Below are 22675 nucleotides of genomic sequence, written 5' to 3'. Positions count from 1 at the left end.
TGTTGTGGAATGATTGCAATAGCTGTTGTGGAATGATTGCAATAGCTGTTGTGGAATGATTGCAATAGCTGTTGTAGAATGATTGCAATAGCTGTTGTAGAATGATTGCAATAGCTGTTGTAGAATGATTGCAATAGCTGTTGTGGAATGATTGCAATAGCTGTTGTAGAATGATTGCAATAGCTGTTGTGGAATGATTGCAATAGCTGTTGTGGAATGATTGCAATAGCTGTTGTGGAATGATTGCAATAGCTGTTGTGGAATGATTGCAATAGCTGTTGTGGAATGATTGCAATAGCTGTTGTGGAATGATTGCAATAGCTGTTGTAGAATGATTGCAATAGCTGTTGTGGAATGATTGCAATAGCTGTTGTGGAATGATTGCAATAGCTGTTGTAGAATGATTGCAATAGCTGTTGTAGAATGATTGCAATAGCTGCTGTAGAATGATTGCAATAGCTGTTGTGGAATGATTGCAATAGCTGTTGTGGAATGATTGCAATAGCTGTTGTGGAATGATTGCAATAGCTGTTGTGGAATGATTGCAATAGCTGTTGTGGAATGATTGCAATAGCTGTTGTGGAATGATTGCAATAGCTGTTGTGGAATGATTGCAATAGCTGTTGTGGAATGATTGCAATAGCTGTTGTGGAATGATTGCAATAGCTGTTATAGAATGATTGCAATAGCTGTTGTAGAATGATTGCAATAGCTGTTGTGGAATGATTGCAATAGCTGTTGTGGAATGATTGCAATAGCTGTTGTGGAATGATTGCAATAGCTGTTGTAGAATGATTGCAATAGCTGTTGTAGAATGATTGCAATAGCTGTTGTGGAATGATTGCAATAGCTGTTGTGGAATGATTGCAATAGCTGTTGTGGAATGATTGCAATAGCTGTTGTGGAATGATTGCAATAGCTGTTGTGGAATGATTGCAATAGCTGTTGTGGAATGATTGCAATAGCTGTTGTGGAATGATTGCAATAGCTGTTGTGGAATGATTGCAATAGCTGTTGTGGAATGATTGCAATAGCTGTTGTAGAATGATTGCAATAGCTGTTGTAGAATGATTGCAATAGCTGTTGTGGAATGATTGCAATAGCTGTTGTGGAATGATTGCAATAGCTGTTGTGGAATGATTGCAATAGCTGTTGTAGAATGATTGCAATAGCTGTTGTAGAATGATTGCAATAGCTGTTGTAGAATGATTGCAATAGCTGTTGTGGAATGATTGCAATAGCTGTTGTAGAATGATTGCAATAGCTGTTGTAGAATGATTGCAATAGCTGTTGTACAATGATTGCAATAGCTGTTGTAGAATGATTGCAATAGCTGTTGTAGAATGATTGCAATAGCTGTTGTAGAATGACTGCAATAGCTGTTGTAGAATGATTGCAATAGCTGTTGTAGAATGATTGCAATAGCCGTTGTACAATGATTGCAATAGCTGTTGTAGAATGATTGCAATAGCCGTTGTAGAATGATTGCAATAGCTGTTGTACAATGATTGCAATAGCTGTTGTAGAATGATTGCAATAGCCGTTGTAGAATGATTGCAATAGCTGTTGTGGAATGATTGCAATAGCTGTTGTAGAATGATTGCAATATCCGTTGTAGAATGATTGCAATAGCCGTTGTAGAATGATTGCAATAGCTGTTGTGGAATGATTTCAATAGCTGTTGTAGAATGATTGCAATAGCTGTTGTAGAATGATTGCAATAGCTGTTGTAGAATGATTGTAATAGCTGTTGTAGAATGATTGCAATAGCCGTTGTACAATGATTGCAATAGCTGTTGTAGAATGATTGCAATAGCTGTTGTAGAATGATTGCAATAGCCGTTGTAGAATGATTGCAATAGCCGTTGTAGAATGATTGCAATAGCTGTTGTGGAATGATTTCAATAGCTGTTGTAGAATGATTGCAATAGCTGTTGTAGAATGATTGCAATAGCTGTTGTAGAATGATTGCAATAGCTGTTGTAGAATGATTGCAATAGCCGTTGTACAATGATTGCAATAGCTGTTGTAGAATGATTACAATAGCTGTTGTACAATGATTGCAATAGCCGTTGTACAATGATTGCAATAGCTGTTGTAGAATGATTGCAATAGCCCTTGTAGAATGATTGCAATAGCCGTTGTAGAATGATTGCAATAGCCGTTGTAGAATGATTGCAATAGCTGTTGTAGAATTGATTGCAATAGCTGTTGTAGAATTATTGCAATAGCTGTTGTGGAATGATTTCAATAGCTGTTGTAGAATGATTGCAATAGCTGTTGTAGAATGATTGCAATAGCTGTTGTAGAATGATTGCAATAGCTGTTGTAGAATGATTGCAATAGCCGTTGTACAATGATTGCAATAGCTGTTGTAGAATGATTGCAATAGCTGTTGTAGAATTGATTGCAATAGCTGTTGTAGAATTATTGCAATAGCTGTTGTGGAATGATTGCAATAGCTGTTGTGGAATGATTGCAATAGCTGTTGTAGAATGATTGCAATAGCTGTTGTAGAATGATTGCAATAGCTGTTGTAGAATGATTGCAATAGCTGTTGTGGAATGATTGCAATAGCAGTTGTAGAATGATTGCAATAGCTGTTGTAGAATGATTGCAATAGCTGTTGTAGAATGATTGCAATAGCTGTTGTAGAATGATTGCAATAGCTGTTGTAGAATGATTACAATAGCTGTTGTAGAATGATTGCAATAGCTGTTGTAGAATGATTGCAATAGCTGTTGTAGAATGATTGCAATAGCTGTTGTGGAATGATTGCAATAGCTGTTGTAGAATGATTGTAATAGCTGTTGTAGAATGATTGCAATAGCTGTTGTAGAATGATTGCAATAGCTGTTGTGGAATGATTGCAATAGCTGTTGTAGAATGATTGCAATAGCTGTTGTAGAATGATTGCAATAGCTGTTGTAGAATGATTGCAATAGCTGTTGTAGAATGATTACAATAGCTGTTGTAGAATGATTGCAATAGCTGTTGTAGAATGATTGCAATAGCTGTTGTAGAATGATTGCAATAGCTGTTGTAGAATGATTGCAATAGCTGTTGTGGAATGATTGCAATAGCTGTTGTAGAATGATTGCAATAGCCGTTGTACAATGATTGCAATAGCTGTTGTAGAATGATTGCAATAGCCGTTGTACAATGATTACAATAGCCGTTGTACAATGATTGCAATAGCTGTTGTAGAATGATTGCAATAGCTGTTGTAGAATGATTGCAATAGCTGTTGTAGAATGATTGCAATAGCTGTTGTGGAATGATTGCAATAGCTGTTGTAGAATGATTGCAATAGCTGTTGTAGAATGATTGCAATAGCTGTTGTAGAATGATTGCAATAGCTGTTGTAGAATGATTGCAATAGCTGTTGTAGAATGATTGCAATAGCTGTTGTAGAATGATTGCAATAGCTGTTGTGGAATGATTGCAATAGCTGTTGTAGAATGATTGCAATAGCTGTTGTAGAATGATTGCAATAGCTGTTGTGGAATGATTGCAATAGCTGTTGTGGAATGATTGCAATAGCTGTTGTGGAATGATTGCAATAGCTGTTGTGGAATGATTGCAATAGCTGTTGTGGAATGATTGCAATAGCTGTTGTAGAATGATTGCAATAGCTGTTGTAGAATGATTGCAATAGCTGTTGTAGAATGATTGCAATAGCTGTTGTAGAATGATTGCAATAGCTGTTGTGGAATGATTGCAATAGCTGTTGTGGAATGATTGCTATAGCTGTTGTAGAATGATTGCAATAGCTGTTGTAGAATGATTGCAATAGCTGTTGTAGAATGATTGCAATAGCTGTTGTGGAATGATTGCAATAGCTGTTGTAGAATGATTGCAATAGCTGTTGTAGAATGATTGCAATAGCTGTTGTAGAATGATTGCAATAGCTGTTGTGGAATGATTGCAATAGCTGTTGTAGAATGATTGCAATAGCTGTTGTAGAATGATTGCAATAGCTGTTGTAGAATGATTGCAATAGCTGTTGTAGAATGATTGCAATAGCTGTTGTAGAATGATTGCAATAGCTGTTGTGGAATGATTGCAATAGCTGTTGTAGAATGATTGCAATAGCCGTTGTAGAATGATTGCAATAGCTGTTGTAGAATGATTGCAATAGCTGTTGTGGAATGATTGCAATAGCTGTTGTGGAATGATTGCAATAGCTGTTGTGGAATGATTGCAATAGCTGTTGTAGAATGATTGCAATAGCTGTTGTAGAATGATTGCAATAGCTGTTGTAGAATGATTGCAATAGCTGTTGTGGAATGATTGCAATAGCTGTTGTAGAATGATTGCAATAGCTGTTGTGGAATGATTGCAATAGCTGTTGTGGAATGATTGCAATAGCTGTTGTGGAATGATTGCAATAGCTTTGTGGAATGATTGCAATAGCTGTTGTGGAATGATTGCAATAGCTGTTGTGGAATGATTGCAATAGCTGTTGTAGAATGATTGCAATAGCTGTTGTGGAATGATTGCAATAGCTGTTGTGGAATGATTGCAATAGCTGTTGTAGAATGATTGCAATAGCTGTTGTAGAATGATTGCAATAGCTGCTGTAGAATGATTGCAATAGCTGTTGTGGAATGATTGCAATAGCTGTTGAGGAATGATTGCAATAGCTGTTGTGGAATGATTGCAATAGCTGTTGTGGAATGATTGCAATAGCTGTTGTGGAATGATTGCAATAGCTGTTGTGGAATGATTGCAATAGCTGTTGTGGAATGATTGCAATAGCTGTTGTGGAATGATTGCAATAGCTGTTGTGGAATGATTGCAATAGCTGTTATAGAATGATTGCAATAGCTGTTGTAGAATGATTGCAATAGCTGTTGTGGAATGATTGCAATAGCTGTTGTGGAATGATTGCAATAGCTGTTGTGGAATGATTGCAATAGCTGTTGTAGAATGATTGCAATAGCTGTTGTAGAATGATTGCAATAGCTGTTGTGGAATGATTGCAATAGCTGTTGTGGAATGATTGCAATAGCTGTTGTGGAATGATTGCAATAGCTGTTGTGGAATGATTGCAATAGCTGTTGTGGAATGATTGCAATAGCTGTTGTGGAATGATTGCAATAGCTGTTGTGGAATGATTGCAATAGCTGTTGTGGAATGATTGCAATAGCTGTTGTGGAATGATTGCAATAGCTGTTGTAGAATGATTGCAATAGCTGTTGTAGAATGATTGCAATAGCTGTTGTGGAATGATTGCAATAGCTGTTGTGGAATGATTGCAATAGCTGTTGTGGAATGATTGCAATAGCTGTTGTAGAATGATTGCAATAGCTGTTGTAGAATGATTGCAATAGCTGTTGTAGAATGATTGCAATAGCTGTTGTGGAATGATTGCAATAGCTGTTGTAGAATGATTGCAATAGCTGTTGTAGAATGATTGCAATAGCTGTTGTACAATGATTGCAATAGCTGTTGTAGAATGATTGCAATAGCTGTTGTAGAATGATTGCAATAGCTGTTGTAGAATGACTGCAATAGCTGTTGTAGAATGATTGCAATAGCTGTTGTAGAATGATTGCAATAGCCGTTGTACAATGATTGCAATAGCTGTTGTAGAATGATTGCAATAGCCGTTGTAGAATGATTGCAATAGCTGTTGTACAATGATTGCAATAGCTGTTGTAGAATGATTGCAATAGCCGTTGTAGAATGATTGCAATAGCTGTTGTGGAATGATTGCAATAGCTGTTGTAGAATGATTGCAATATCCGTTGTAGAATGATTGCAATAGCCGTTGTAGAATGATTGCAATAGCTGTTGTGGAATGATTTCAATAGCTGTTGTAGAATGATTGCAATAGCTGTTGTAGAATGATTGCAATAGCTGTTGTAGAATGATTGTAATAGCTGTTGTAGAATGATTGCAATAGCCGTTGTACAATGATTGCAATAGCTGTTGTAGAATGATTGCAATAGCTGTTGTAGAATGATTGCAATAGCCGTTGTAGAATGATTGCAATAGCCGTTGTAGAATGATTGCAATAGCTGTTGTGGAATGATTTCAATAGCTGTTGTAGAATGATTGCAATAGCTGTTGTAGAATGATTGCAATAGCTGTTGTAGAATGATTGCAATAGCTGTTGTAGAATGATTGCAATAGCCGTTGTACAATGATTGCAATAGCTGTTGTAGAATGATTACAATAGCTGTTGTACAATGATTGCAATAGCCGTTGTACAATGATTGCAATAGCTGTTGTAGAATGATTGCAATAGCCCTTGTAGAATGATTGCAATAGCCGTTGTAGAATGATTGCAATAGCCGTTGTAGAATGATTGCAATAGCCGTTGTGGAATGATTGCAATAGCTGTTGTAGAATGATTGCAATAGCTGTTGTAGAATTGATTGCAATAGCTGTTGTAGAATTATTGCAATAGCTGTTGTGGAATGATTGCAATAGCTGTTGTGGAATGATTGCAATAGCTGTTGTAGAATGATTGCAATAGCTGTTGTAGAATGATTGCAATAGCTGTTGTAGAATGATTGCAATAGCTGTTGTGGAATGATTGCAATAGCAGTTGTAGAATGATTGCAATAGCTGTTGTAGAATGATTGCAATAGCTGTTGTAGAATGATTGCAATAGCTGTTGTAGAATGATTGCAATAGCTGTTGTAGAATGATTACAATAGCTGTTGTAGAATGATTGCAATAGCTGTTGTAGAATGATTGCAATAGCTGTTGTAGAATGATTGCAATAGCTGTTGTGGAATGATTGCAATAGCTGTTGTAGAATGATTGTAATAGCTGTTGTAGAATGATTGCAATAGCTGTTGTAGAATGATTGCAATAGCTGTTGTGGAATGATTGCAATAGCTGTTGTAGAATGATTGCAATAGCTGTTGTAGAATGATTGCAATAGCTGTTGTAGAATGATTGCAATAGCTGTTGTAGAATGATTACAATAGCTGTTGTAGAATGATTGCAATAGCTGTTGTAGAATGATTGCAATAGCTGTTGTAGAATGATTGCAATAGCTGTTGTAGAATGATTGCAATAGCTGTTGTGGAATGATTGCAATAGCTGTTGTAGAATGATTGCAATAGCCGTTGTACAATGATTGCAATAGCTGTTGTAGAATGATTGCAATAGCCGTTGTACAATGATTACAATAGCCGTTGTACAATGATTGCAATAGCTGTTGTAGAATGATTGCAATAGCTGTTGTAGAATGATTGCAATAGCTGTTGTAGAATGATTGCAATAGCTGTTGTGGAATGATTGCAATAGCTGTTGTAGAATGATTGCAATAGCTGTTGTAGAATGATTGCAATAGCTGTTGTAGAATGATTGCAATAGCTGTTGTAGAATGATTGCAATAGCTGTTGTAGAATGATTGCAATAGCTGTTGTAGAATGATTGCAATAGCTGTTGTGGAATGATTGCAATAGCTGTTGTAGAATGATTGCAATAGCTGTTGTAGAATGATTGCAATAGCTGTTGTGGAATGATTGCAATAGCTGTTGTGGAATGATTGCAATAGCTGTTGTGGAATGATTGCAATAGCTGTTGTGGAATGATTGCAATAGCTGTTGTGGAATGATTGCAATAGCTGTTGTAGAATGATTGCAATAGCTGTTGTAGAATGATTGCAATAGCTGTTGTAGAATGATTGCAATAGCTGTTGTAGAATGATTGCAATAGCTGTTGTGGAATGATTGCAATAGCTGTTGTGGAATGATTGCAATAGCTGTTGTAGAATGATTGCAATAGCTGTTGTAGAATGATTGCAATAGCTGTTGTAGAATGATTGCAATAGCTGTTGTGGAATGATTGCAATAGCTGTTGTAGAATGATTGCAATAGCTGTTGTAGAATGATTGCAATAGCTGTTGTAGAATGATTGCAATAGCTGTTGTGGAATGATTGCAATAGCTGTTGTAGAATGATTGCAATAGCTGTTGTAGAATGATTGCAATAGCTGTTGTAGAATGATTGCAATAGCTGTTGTAGAATGATTGCAATAGCTGTTGTAGAATGATTGCAATAGCTGTTGTGGAATGATTGCAATAGCTGTTGTAGAATGATTGCAATAGCCGTTGTAGAATGATTGCAATAGCTGTTGTAGAATGATTGCAATAGCTGTTGTGGAATGATTGCAATAGCTGTTGTGGAATGATTGCAATAGCTGTTGTGGAATGATTGCAATAGCTGTTGTAGAATGATTGCAATAGCTGTTGTAGAATGATTGCAATAGCTGTTGTAGAATGATTGCAATAGCTGTTGTGGAATGATTGCAATAGCTGTTGTAGAATGATTGCAATAGCTGTTGTGGAATGATTGCAATAGCTGTTGTGGAATGATTGCAATAGCTGTTGTGGAATGATTGCAATAGCTGTTGTGGAATGATTGCAATAGCTGTTGTGGAATGATTGCAATAGCTGTTGTGGAATGATTGCAATAGCTGTTGTAGAATGATTGCAATAGCTGTTGTGGAATGATTGCAATAGCTGTTGTGGAATGATTGCAATAGCTGTTGTAGAATGATTGCAATAGCTGTTGTAGAATGATTGCAATAGCTGCTGTAGAATGATTGCAATAGCTGTTGTGGAATGATTGCAATAGCTGTTGTGGAATGATTGCAATAGCTGTTGTGGAATGATTGCAATAGCTGTTGTGGAATGATTGCAATAGCTGTTGTGGAATGATTGCAATAGCTGTTGTGGAATGATTGCAATAGCTGTTGTGGAATGATTGCAATAGCTGTTGTGGAATGATTGCAATAGCTGTTGTGGAATGATTGCAATAGCTGTTATAGAATGATTGCAATAGCTGTTGTAGAATGATTGCAATAGCTGTTGTGGAATGATTGCAATAGCTGTTGTGGAATGATTGCAATAGCTGTTGTGGAATGATTGCAATAGCTGTTGTAGAATGATTGCAATAGCTGTTGTAGAATGATTGCAATAGCTGTTGTGGAATGATTGCAATAGCTGTTGTGGAATGATTGCAATAGCTGTTGTGGAATGATTGCAATAGCTGTTGTGGAATGATTGCAATAGCTGTTGTGGAATGATTGCAATAGCTGTTGTGGAATGATTGCAATAGCTGTTGTGGAATGATTGCAATAGCTGTTGTGGAATGATTGCAATAGCTGTTGTGGAATGATTGCAATAGCTGTTGTAGAATGATTGCAATAGCTGTTGTAGAATGATTGCAATAGCTGTTGTGGAATGATTGCAATAGCTGTTGTGGAATGATTGCAATAGCTGTTGTGGAATGATTGCAATAGCTGTTGTAGAATGATTGCAATAGCTGTTGTAGAATGATTGCAATAGCTGTTGTAGAATGATTGCAATAGCTGTTGTGGAATGATTGCAATAGCTGTTGTAGAATGATTGCAATAGCTGTTGTAGAATGATTGCAATAGCTGTTGTACAATGATTGCAATAGCTGTTGTAGAATGATTGCAATAGCTGTTGTAGAATGATTGCAATAGCTGTTGTAGAATGACTGCAATAGCTGTTGTAGAATGATTGCAATAGCTGTTGTAGAATGATTGCAATAGCCGTTGTACAATGATTGCAATAGCTGTTGTAGAATGATTGCAATAGCCGTTGTAGAATGATTGCAATAGCTGTTGTACAATGATTGCAATAGCTGTTGTAGAATGATTGCAATAGCCGTTGTAGAATGATTGCAATAGCTGTTGTGGAATGATTGCAATAGCTGTTGTAGAATGATTGCAATATCCGTTGTAGAATGATTGCAATAGCCGTTGTAGAATGATTGCAATAGCTGTTGTGGAATGATTTCAATAGCTGTTGTAGAATGATTGCAATAGCTGTTGTAGAATGATTGCAATAGCTGTTGTAGAATGATTGTAATAGCTGTTGTAGAATGATTGCAATAGCCGTTGTACAATGATTGCAATAGCTGTTGTAGAATGATTGCAATAGCTGTTGTAGAATGATTGCAATAGCCGTTGTAGAATGATTGCAATAGCCGTTGTAGAATGATTGCAATAGCTGTTGTGGAATGATTTCAATAGCTGTTGTAGAATGATTGCAATAGCTGTTGTAGAATGATTGCAATAGCTGTTGTAGAATGATTGCAATAGCTGTTGTAGAATGATTGCAATAGCCGTTGTACAATGATTGCAATAGCTGTTGTAGAATGATTACAATAGCTGTTGTACAATGATTGCAATAGCCGTTGTACAATGATTGCAATAGCTGTTGTAGAATGATTGCAATAGCCCTTGTAGAATGATTGCAATAGCCGTTGTAGAATGATTGCAATAGCCGTTGTAGAATGATTGCAATAGCCGTTGTGGAATGATTGCAATAGCTGTTGTAGAATGATTGCAATAGCTGTTGTAGAATTGATTGCAATAGCTGTTGTAGAATTATTGCAATAGCTGTTGTGGAATGATTGCAATAGCTGTTGTGGAATGATTGCAATAGCTGTTGTAGAATGATTGCAATAGCTGTTGTAGAATGATTGCAATAGCTGTTGTAGAATGATTGCAATAGCTGTTGTGGAATGATTGCAATAGCAGTTGTAGAATGATTGCAATAGCTGTTGTAGAATGATTGCAATAGCTGTTGTAGAATGATTGCAATAGCTGTTGTAGAATGATTGCAATAGCTGTTGTAGAATGATTACAATAGCTGTTGTAGAATGATTGCAATAGCTGTTGTAGAATGATTGCAATAGCTGTTGTAGAATGATTGCAATAGCTGTTGTGGAATGATTGCAATAGCTGTTGTAGAATGATTGTAATAGCTGTTGTAGAATGATTGCAATAGCTGTTGTAGAATGATTGCAATAGCTGTTGTGGAATGATTGCAATAGCTGTTGTAGAATGATTGCAATAGCTGTTGTAGAATGATTGCAATAGCTGTTGTAGAATGATTGCAATAGCTGTTGTAGAATGATTACAATAGCTGTTGTAGAATGATTGCAATAGCTGTTGTAGAATGATTGCAATAGCTGTTGTAGAATGATTGCAATAGCTGTTGTAGAATGATTGCAATAGCTGTTGTGGAATGATTGCAATAGCTGTTGTAGAATGATTGCAATAGCCGTTGTACAATGATTGCAATAGCTGTTGTAGAATGATTGCAATAGCCGTTGTACAATGATTACAATAGCCGTTGTACAATGATTGCAATAGCTGTTGTAGAATGATTGCAATAGCCCTTGTAGAATGATTGCAATAGCCGTTGTAGAATGATTGCAATAGCAGTTGTAGAACGATTGCAATAGCCGTTGTAGAATGATTGCAATAGCCGTTGTAGAACGATTGCAATAGCCGGTGGAATGATTGCATTAGCCGTTGTAGAATGATTGCAATAGCTGTTGTGGAATGATTTCAATAGCCGTTGTAGAATGATTGCAATAGCTGTTGTAGAATGATTGCAATAGCTGTTGTAGAATGATTGCAATAGCTGTTGTAGAATGATTGCAATAGCTGTTGTAGAATGATTGCAATAGCTGTTGTACAATGATTGCAATCGCCGTTGTACAATGATTGCAATAGCTGTTGTAGAATGATTGCAATAGCCCTTGTAGAATGATTGCAATAGCCGTTGTGGAATGATTGCAATAGCCGTTGTACAATGATTGCAATAGCCGTTGTACAATGATTGCAATAGCCGTTGTACAATGATTGCAATAGCCGTTGTAGAATGATTGCAATAGCTGTTGTACAATGATTGCAATAGCCGTTGTACAATGATTGCAATAGCTGTTGTAGAATGATTGCAATAGCCCTTGTAGAATGATTGCAATAGCCGTTGTAGAATTATTGCAATAGCCGTTGTAGAATGATTGCAATAGCCGTTGTAGAATGATTGCAATAGCTGTTGTGGAATGATTGCAATAGCTGTTGTAGAATGATTGCAATAGCTGTTGTAGAATGATTGCAATAGCTGTTGTAGAATGATTGCAATAGCTGTTGTAGAATGATTCATTGCAATAGCTGTTGTGGAATGATTGCAATAGCTGTTGTGGAATGATTGCAATCGCTGTTGTAGAATGATTGCAATAGCTATTGTAGAATGATTGCAATAGCTGTTGTAGAATGATTGCAATAGCTGTTGTGGAATGATTGCAATAGCTGTTGTAGAATGATTGCAATAGCTGTTGTAGAATGATTGCAATAGCTGTTGTAGAATTATTGCAATAGCTGTTGTAGTATGATTGCAATAGCTGTTGTAGAATGATTGCAATAGCTGTTGTAGAATGATTGCAATAGCTGTTGTAGAATGATTGCAATAGCTGTTGTAGAATGATTGCAATAGCTGTTGTAGAATGATTGCAATAGCTGTTGTAGAATGATTGCAATAGCCGTTGTACAATGATTGCAATAGCCGTTGTAGAATGATTGCAATAGCCGTTGTAGAATGATTGCAATAGCTGTTGTAGAATGATTGCAATAGCCGTTGTAGAATGATTGCAATAGCCGTTGTAGAATGATTGCAATAGCTGTTGTGGAATGATTTCAATAGCTGTTGTAGAATGATTGCAATAGCTGTTGTAGAATGATTGCAATAGCTGTTGTAGAATGATTGCAATAGCTGTTGTAGAATGATTGCAATAGCCGTTGTACAATGATTGCAATAGCTGTTGTAGAATGATTGCAATAGCTGTTGTACAATTATTACAATAGCCGTTGTACAATGATTGCAATAGCCGTTGTAGAATGATTGCAATAGCCCTTGTAGAATGATTGCAATAGCCGTTGTAGAATGATTGCAATAGCCGTTGTAGAATGATTGCAATAGCCGTTGTAGAATGATTGCAATAGCCGTTGTAGAATGATTGCAATAGCCGTTGTGGAATGATTGCAATAGCCGTTGTAGAATGATTGCAATAGCTGTTGTAGAATGATTGCAATAGCTGTTGTAGAATGATTGCAATAGCTGTTGTAGAATGATTGCAATAGCTGTTGTAGAATGATTGCAATAGCTGTTGTAGAATGATTGCAATAGCTGTTGTGGAATGATTGCAATAGCTGTTGTGGAATGATTGCAATAGCTGTTGTAGAATGATTGCAATAGCTGTTGTAGAATGATTGCAATAGCTGTTGTAGAATGATTGCAATAGCTGTTGTGGAATGATTGCAATAGCTGTTGTAGAATGATTGCAATAGCTGTTGTAGAATGATTGCAATAGCTGTTGCAGAATGATTGCAATAGCTGTTGTAGAATGATTGCAATAGCTGTTGTAGAATGATTGCAATAGCTGTTGCAGAATGATTGCAATAGCTGTTGTAGAATGATTGCAATAGCTGTTGTAGAATGATTGCAATAGCTGTTGTAGAATGATTGCAATAGCTGTTGTAGAATGATTGCAATAGCTGTTATAGAATGATTGCAATAGTTGTTGTAGAATGATTGCAATAGCCGTTGTAGAATGATTGCAATAGCCGTTGTAGAATGATTGCAATAGCTGTTGTAGAATGATTGCAATAGCTGTTGTAGAATGATTGCAATAGCTGTTGTAGAATGATTGCAATAGCTGTTGTAGAATGATTGCAATAGCTGTTGTAGAATGATTGCAATAGCTGTTGTAGAATGATTGCAATAGCCGTTGTAGAATGATTGCAATAGCTGTTGTAGAATGATTGCAATAGCTGTTGTGGAATGATTGCAATAGCTGTTGTAGAATGATTGCAATAGCTGTTGTAGAATGATTGCAATAGCTGTTGTAGAATGATTGCAATAGCTGTTGTAGAATGATTGCAATAGCTGTTGTAGAATGATTGCAATAGCTGTTGTAGAATGATTGCAATAGCTGTTGTCGAATGAATGCCATAGCTGTTGTAGAATGATTGCAATAGCTGTTGTGGAATGATTGCAATAGCTGTTGTGGAATGATTGCAATAGCTGTTGTAGAATGATTGCAATAGCTGTTGTGGAATGATTGCAATAGCTGTTGTGGAATGATTGCAATAGCTGTTGTAGAATGATTGCAATAGCTGTTGTGGAATGATTGCAATAGCTGTTGTGGAATGATTGCAATAGCTGTTGTGGAATGATTGCAATAGCTGTTGTAGAATGATTGCAATAGCTGTTGTAGAATGATTGCAATAGCTGTTGTGGAATGATTGCAATAGCTGTTGTAGAATGATTGCAATAGCTGTTGTGGAATGATTGCAATAGCTGTTATGGAATGATTGCAATAGCTGTTGTGGAATGATTGCAATAGCTGTTGTAGAATGATTGCAATAGCTGTTGTAGAATGATTGCAATAGCTGTTGTAGAATGATTGCAATAGCTGTTGTAGAATGATTGCAATAGCTGTTGTAGAATGATTGCAATAGCCATTGTACAAAGATTGCAATAGCTGTTAAATAAATTGTGGCTTTTATAACTTGCTGTGATTTTTTTTTATGCACCTTCCCTTCTTCCATTAGATCCATGTCACAATTACAATTGTGATGATTCAGAAACCATACAAAACGTCTCCACAAATTCAAGCAACCTTCACCTGTACCTTCTCCTCAACATCACAATCAACATTACATCATCTGACGTTTTACAAAACAGTTCACTTGCCTCTGTCATCTCAACTTCTCTGGTACCATGTACAACCCTGCAGTGCAAAATGAAGAAGTTGGTGAACAAGAGCTTTGGAAACAACGGTCAGGCCCATCCAAACCAGCACAATATGTGCTGCGGCCCAGGCAGAAGTGGTGCCTGCATCCAACTTAATGGAGACTTGTTTGGCTGCAGGCATGACATACTGAAGCAGTTGAAATCTGGTTATTTAGTTAATGGAGGGATGGATGAAAAAGGCAAAATGAATCATTTAGCTGCACAAACAAATGGTGTGAGTAACAACGAAGCAGATTCAGAAAACTGTAGAGAAGAGGAGTCAAGTGAAGAAGCATCCATTCCAGGGAATAAAAAAAAAAAAAAAAAAAAAAAACGAGGTAATTTTTTTCCCATCTTTTAACCACCTTTAGAGGCCATTTTCCCCCGCAAAGCGGGGGTTGGCCTTTTTCGGGAACCGTGGTTGTTGTTGTTTTTTGGTCCCCTTTTTTGAAGCAATGTTTTACGGCCGGATGCCCTTCCTGACACCAACCCTTTTTGCCGCCTTTAACGACAAACAGGGAATTACCAGTGAACTGGTACTCAATTAGCCGACCTCGGAAGGATGACAGGCTGAGTCAACCCCCTGGCGTTAATTCAGCGATCGACCGGGATTCGAACCCAGGATCCTAGGATCCTAAGCCGGCACCCTCGCCGCTAGCCCAACACCAGGGTTACACCATCTTTTGCGCATCATTATTCTTCTTTTTTTTCTTTTTTCTTTTTTTTTCTTTTTTTTGTATACAACATCGAGGCTTGTGTAAGAGCTCCTAACTTAATGTCCAAACACTAATCACACGAAAAACAAACGGACACACAAAACATAAGTTAAAGGGAGCAGGAGACAAGATGGGGGGAGAGAGGAAAACTCACAAGTACAACAGTAGAGAAAAGGGAGATCGGGAGATCTGTGGGAGGGAGAGGGCTTGTGGTGAGGAGGCATGGGAAGGGGGAAGGGGGGTGGGAGAGGCAGAGCTGTATATGGAGAGAGTTTGGCCAACTAAACAATAGGCGCCATGTTGTTACCCAAGGTCAAGTGCATGCGCGCGTGCGTTCAAGCGTGCATGCAACATACTGCTATTAGGGACGGGTTTGTTACTTGCAAAATCGAAAATTTTTCAAGTATTTTGGTCGGTTGCGTTTGTGGTTCTGTCTGTTTGTTACTTGCAAAATAACATAATATAATAATAATAAAAATAATAAAAAATTATTATGTATAATAAATACATAATATAATAATAAAATAACAAAATAACAAAAAATAATATATCCCTCAATCAAGAAAATAGCATGTCTTCTCAAGCCGCCGAAGGATGGAAGCCCTGGTTAGCAGTGCAGCAGCTGACATTGCTTTATCTCAATCGATTTAATGGGCAGTTCTGTGTTCGATTTAGCGGGCAAAGGATGTGGATGTTACGTTAGGTAAAGGTAATGAATGGCATGTTGTACATCTAGCAGAGAAGTGATGTGCTAGAATCTAGATTAACCAAATGTGGTGTGGATATGGCACAGGCACGATGGGCCAAATGGCCTCCTATGTTTCTAAGTTTCCTTCTGTATGGATGCACAGTAATTGCAATGGCTGTTAAATAAATTTGTGCCTTTTATAAGTTGCTGTGTTTTTTATGAATCTTCCCATCTTCCATTAGATCCATGTCACAATTGCTCACATCTCGATTATGATTATTCAGAAACCATACAAAACGTCTCCCAAAATTCAAGCAACATTCACCTGTGCCTCGTCCTCAACATCACAATCAACATTACATCATCTGACGTTTTACAAAACAGTTCAAGTACCTCAACTGCTTTGGTACCATGCACAATCCTGCGGTGCAAAATGAAGAAGTTGGAGAACCGCAGCCTTAGAAGCGACCCTGAGGCCCATCTAAATCAGAACAAGAGATGCCTCAGTCCGGGCAAAAGATGGGCCTGCATCCAACTTAATGGAGCCTTGTTTGGCTGCAGGCATGACATACTCAAGGAGCAGGTGAAAGATGGTGATTTAGGGAGTAAAGAAAACGGCTCAAGTAATAAATCCACCTCAGGTAATTCATATAATAAAATCAAAACAACATAATTTATTTTCCATCTATTTTGCTTCATTGTTCCTATATCCTTCATAAAAGAACAGAACACATATAAAAGTCTGCTAAAGCCGAGGCTTCCAAAGCAAAATTCCTCTTTTAATTACGCCTAAAAGGGAGATGACACCACTGTTATTATTTCCGCATGCTCTTCTTATTCTTGTGAATTCATATTTGACCAGGATTCTGTTATCAATTTGTTCTGCTGATTCCATCATTACCGAGGCACGATTACGCCGGTGATGCATTGCCCCTGTAGATGTAGACAGGAATAATTGGAATTTGGCTGGTGTCCAGCACACACAATGGCCTACTCTTATCCAACAAAGTTGTGGAAACTTTAACATCCAGCAACTAATGCTATAAAATGGCACAGTCAGACTCACGTCTGCTCCGAAGGACACCATATGCATTGATGAAACAACCTGTCTGAGAGATTTTTGGTGACATCATCAAATTGATGAGCTGATTCCAAAGGTAAGGAATTTTGACATGTGGGATATTGTATCAAATCACTTTATACTTAAAACATTATTTAAATGTTTGCCTTTTCTTTTTTAGGACAAGATGAATTATCATGTGAGGAGCAAACAGGTAAATTGTAGGTTAAGTAGGACATCATTTATTAGTTAAACCAGTACGTAGTCATATATTCAAAACAATGGCTATAAAGATATGGATGAAACTCAGGCCCTCTATGATTTCTATGAAATGACCAAGCCTTGTTAACCTCAATCAGCCATGATTATTGTTGGCTTGCCATGTTTACTTCTTTCTTGTTTAGAAGTTGTACTCTCACTGACTGGTATAAAAACTTGTTGCCAAATAGTTTAGAACTTTTTTTATGAATTAATTTAATGTTTGAATCTCTTTTACAGTGAGAACGGACCTGTTGAGTTTCTCTGCATTAAAAGCAGAGTTGAGGAAACAAGGTGAGAGTATGGACATTCCAAAACTTCCCTGCAGTTTAAGTTGAAGGCTGAAGTTCAGAGTCGGCCTCCATTCCAGCACAGTGCAAAATGAGTTGTTAGCTTCATACTAAAATACGCCATTTTGTGTCTGTCTGTCTGTCTGTCTGATGAATTTTTGACGTCAATACATTTCGCCCTTACTTATCCAATCTCAACCAAGGGGGTTTTCTCCCCTGAGCGGGTTTTCCCCACCATTGCCGTCAATGGCGTTGCGTGTTGAGGTGTATAGCCATATTAAGTTAGCTTTATCATGGCGTTTTTCCAAAGACGCTTTGAATAACAAAATTAATGATAATCGCATATTGTTAATGTTATTACAAAACAATATTAATAGTAATAATGCCCCACTTCCCCAAGGCGTTTTTCCTGCAGTGATAACGTGTATAAATAGGTTATAGTTATAATGGTGTTTCCGTGGGAGCAACGGCTTCTACAGGAAGAAAAAATATTATAATGTGGCGGACACAAAAGCCCACTGGCGTGGTGACATCATTCCGTGCACCAAGTGGGCGAGGGCCACGCCCGAGGGGTAGGCGTGGCCTGAGGATATACACGGGGCGTGCAGCCCAGAGCGGGCTAGTGTTACAGTGAGCTCCTGAAATAAAGACGCTTATAAGTTACCGCTTGTCCGCTTCCTCCTTGCTCGCAAGCAGCGCGCGTAACGCCGCGCTTTACTGGTGACCCCCTCGACGTTGGATCTGCCGGAGCGATCCTTCCACACGCGACGCCATTGCCATGGCCAACTTCATCAAACTTCCCGAATTTTGGGAGGCTCAGGCCGAAGTCTGGTTCGTCCAGGCCGAAGCCCAATTTCAGCTTCGGCGCCTCACCGGCGATGACACGCGCTATTGCCACGTCGTCGCCTCCCTCGGGCCCGGCACGGCCGCTCGAGTTGTGTCCGTCCTTCGCCACCCACCGGACGGCCACAAGTACGAGGCACTCAAGCGGCTACTCCTAGCCACGTTCGGCCTCACGGACGACGCACGGGCCGACCGCCTCCTGGATCTCCCCGAGCTCGGTGACATGCGCCCGTCGGTCCGAATGGACCATATGCTGTCACTGTTGGGCGACGAAGCCCCCTGTTCTCTATTCCGGGCGCTTTTCCGTCGCCAACTTCCAGCGCAGGTTCGCCTCGCGTTGGCCGGGACCGGGCTAACGGAACCCCGAGCATTGGCAGCCGAGGCGGACAAGTACTTCGCCGCTTCGGACACGCGGGCGAGAGTCGGCGTGGCCGTCACGGCCCTCGTGGCTGATGTTGCTGATGCTACTGATGCTGCTGATCCACAGCATCAGCTTATACAGCATACGCAGCATGCTGATACGCACAGCATGCTGATACGCATACGCATCAGCTTATACAGCCGAAGCCCGGCGGGGGATGGCGACCGTGCGGGGACTATCGCCGTCTCAATGACGCCACGACTCCCGACCGCTACCCCGTCCCCCACATTCAGGACGTTTCCGCCCGTTTGGCGGGCATGTCCTTCTTCTCGAAGGTGGACCTCATACGCGGCTACCATCAGGTCCCCGTCAGGCCGGAGGACGTCCCGAAGACGGCGGTCATCACGCCATTCGGACTCTTCGAGTTCCTGCGCATGCCCTTCGGTCTGAAGAATGCGGCTCAGGCGTTCCAGCGACTGATGGACAGCGTCCTGCGCGACTTGGATTTTGTCTACGTCTACCTGGACGATATCCTCGTCGCCAGCGCGTCCCGCGAAGAGCACCTACGCCACCTCCGCACGCTCTTCGAACGCCTGGGCCAGCATGGCCTGATTGTGAACCCCGCAAAGTGCCGGTTCGGTGCCGCCATAATCGATTTTCTGGGGCACCGTGTCACCAGGCACGGAGCCGTCCCCCTGCCGGCCAAGGTGGAGGTGGTGAAGGGGTTTCCGCGCCCCCGCACGATCAGAGGGCTGCAGGAGTTCCTGGGCATGGTGAACTTTTACCATCGGTTCCTGCCCCGTATCGCCCAGCTCCTGCGCCCCCTGCACGAAGCTCTCCGAGGTAAGCCGGGCAAAGGCGACGTTACCTGGACCGAGCAGATGGACACGGCGTTCACGGGCGCGAAGCTCGCCTTGGCTAACGCCACCATGCTCGCGCACCCGGCGCCCGATGCACCGATCGCCCTCACCACCGATGCCTCGGACTACGCGGTGGGCGCGGTGCACGAGCAATGGGTGCGTGGAGCTTGGCAACCGCTGGCGTTCTTTAGCCGGCAGCTTCGCCCGCCCGAACGCCGTTACAGTACCTTCGACCGCGAGTTGCTCGGGCTTCACTTGGCGGTCAGGCACTTCCGCCATCTGCTCGAGGGCCGTGCGTTCACGGCCTTCGTCGACCACAAGCCGCTGATCTTCACGATGGGCAAGGTCACCGAGCCGTGGTCGGCCCGGCAGCAGCGTCACCTCTCGGCCGTGTCCGAGTACACGACGGACATCCAGCACGTCGCGGGGAAGGACAACCCGGTGGCGGATTGCCTTTCCCGGGCCGTCGCCCACGCAGTCCACCTCGGCATCGACTATGCCCGGATGGCAGCGGACCAGGCCGCTGACCCCGACGTCCAGGCCTTGCGGACCGCCGTCACGGGCCTCCGCGTCACCGAGGTGCCGTTCGACGGCGCGGGCGCGGCCCTCTTGTGCGACGTCTCCCTCAGGCGTCCTCGCCCCATCGTGCCCGCGGGCTGGCAGCGCCAGGTGTTTGACGCCATCCATGGCCTGTCCCACCCGGGCGCGAGGGCCTCCCAAAGGCTGATCGCCGACAAGTTCGTCTGGCATGGCCTCCGGAAGGCCGTCCGCGGCTGGGCCAGGACGTGCCTCGCGTGCCAGCGCGCCAAGGTGCACCGGCACACCCAGGCCCCGTTGGCCCCGTTCACGGTGCCGGAACGCCAGTTTGACCACGTCCACGTGGACCTGGTGGGACCTCTGCCCCCCTCGCGGGGTTTCACCCACGTCCTCACCATGGTGGACCGCACCACCCGGTGGCCGGAGGCCGTGCCCTTGGCGTCGATAACGGCGGCCGATGTCGTGCAGGCTTTCATCGCCACCTGGGTCGCCCGGTTCGGCGCCCCCTCAGACATCTCGTCCGACCGCGGCCCCCAGTTCAACTCGGAGCTCTGGGGGGCGGTCGCGCAGGGGCTCGGGGTCCGGCTGCACCAAACCACGGCCTACCACCCCCAGGCTAATGGCCTGTGTGAGCGATTTCACCGCTCATTGAAGGCCGCGCTCCGGGCCACCCTCCGCGACGGTGGCTGGGTCGACAGGCTCCCCTGGGTCCTGCTGGGCCTCCAGACGGCGCCCAAGGAGGTCCTGCGCGCATCCGCGGCGGAGTTGGTCTTCGGGCAACCGCTGCGGGTGCCGGGCGAGTTCCTCCCCGACTCCACGGCACCATGGTCCGCGGCACAGCAGCGCTCCGCTCTGCAAGAGACCGCCCAGAGGTTCGCCCCGGTGCCAACGGCATGCCACGGGCACCCACCGACGCACGTCGCCCCGGAGCTTCACACGGCGGAGTACGTCTTCGTCCGCCACGATGCCCACCGGACACCACTGCGGCCCCCGTACGACGGGCCTTTCCGCGTGCTGGAGACCGGGTCGAAGCACTTTTCCCTGGACATCGGCGGTACTCCCGACCGCGTTTCGGTAGACCGCCTCAAGCCGGCCCACCTCGACGTGGACCATCCACCGCCAGTGGCCCGACCCCCACGTCAGGGCCGCCCCCCTGCGGGCGGACCCCTGGCACCGCCCAGCCCCGCCGCCATGCCGCCCCCCGGTCCTGCACCCATCCCAGGGGCAGCCAGGGGCATCCCACCTGGCATCCCTGCACCCCGGACGCCGCCGATCGCCAGGGGGCGCTTCGGCCGGGTCATTCGTCTGCCCCGCAAACTGGCCCTCCAGGTGCGCGGGAATTCTGGGGGGGGGGGGGGGGGGCGCGTGTGGCGGACACAAAAGCCCACTGGCGTGGTGACATCATTCCGTGCACCAAGTGGGCGAGGGCCACGCCCGAGGGGTAGGCGTGGCCTGAGGATATACACGGGGCGCACAGCCCAGAGCGGGCTAGTGTTACAGTGAGCTCCTGAAATAAAGACGCTTATAAGTTACCGCTTGTCCACTTCCTCCTTGCTCGCAAGCAGCGTGCGTAACGCCGCGCTTTAATAAACCACAAACACGTATGATTAGCTTTTTAAACAGTCGCTAATGCTGTTTATAACACTAAATGAAGAAAGTTGGAGGAATCCCGACATCCATGAAGTAAGGTTTACTTACAGAACTGAGCAAAGATCTACTGTACTCTATATAACCCACAAATGGTGGGTTAACAACATGGCCCTTTCTATCACTACCGTGACATTTTTCGTCACGAACTTTTGAAACTCGCTCCCGCTGTTTAATACGAAACAAAGGGAGGAAGACCGGGATGTGCTTATTTACCAAGCAGCTAGCTAGCGCTTGCCAAGCCAGGCGTTCCTTAACGGTTTTGAATTGAGTGCTTACTCAAATGCTTAAACCACTTGGCGATCTCTCCACAAGAAACTTGGTAAATGAACACACACCCAATGTCCTTGAGACCCGACCATAGATCGACTGTAATCTATATACCCCAAAGAGGAATGACCCTTCCTGCTGCTCCCAGAGTTGTTAGGGTAGTTTTGTTAAATGAGAATTCTAAGTTGTAAAGTTGGCTGCATTCTCTTATTGCCATCCACAGAGTTCAATGCGTGTGCAGTAGCTTTGGCCTTGAAAGAGCTCGGAAACGATTCGAACCTGAGTAAAGATAGCGTCCAGCTGATTGCCGACATTTTGCAAGAAATGGTCTGGAATATTCCACCCAATTTGTCACCGAGTCTTGCTCGAGTAATGCTGCAGGTCTACGATGGAATTATAGACTCCAACATCCCGCTCATTGATTTCTCCACCAGGTCAGAACTATCATCATGATCATCATCATTCGTCATTATCAGTATAATCATCACCACCCCTACAATCGCACTGTCAATCGCCTTATAACTACCACCATAAGAATCACAATCACTGCAATCATCATGA

At 42.3% G+C, this 22675-nt stretch overlaps 1 protein-coding gene across 4 annotated transcripts in view; it reads left to right on the top strand.

The window, feature by feature from the left end:
• LOC137437856 (adhesion G-protein coupled receptor G2) overlaps positions 1-22675 on the top strand; it is a 126714-nt gene that overhangs the window by 21367 nt on the left and 82672 nt on the right. For all 4 annotated transcript variants that reach the window (XM_078766338.1, XM_078766333.1, XM_078766340.1 and 1 more), the window contains 5 exons: positions 14404-14922; positions 16231-16629; positions 17230-17262; positions 17547-17600; positions 22338-22548. In XM_078766338.1, the coding sequence (XP_078622464.1) occupies positions 14404-14922; positions 16231-16629; positions 17230-17262; positions 17547-17600; positions 22338-22548 (1216 nt within the window). The remainder of the gene's footprint in view (positions 1-14403; positions 14923-16230; positions 16630-17229; positions 17263-17546; positions 17601-22337; positions 22549-22675) is intronic.

The sequence above is a fragment of the Myxine glutinosa genome, chromosome 1 (genome assembly GCF_964187855.1).
Source record: "Myxine glutinosa chromosome 1, kmMyxGlut1.1, whole genome shotgun sequence".
NCBI lineage: Eukaryota > Metazoa > Chordata > Myxini > Myxiniformes > Myxinidae > Myxine > Myxine glutinosa.
This window is presented reverse-complemented; position numbering and strand designations above follow the sequence as displayed.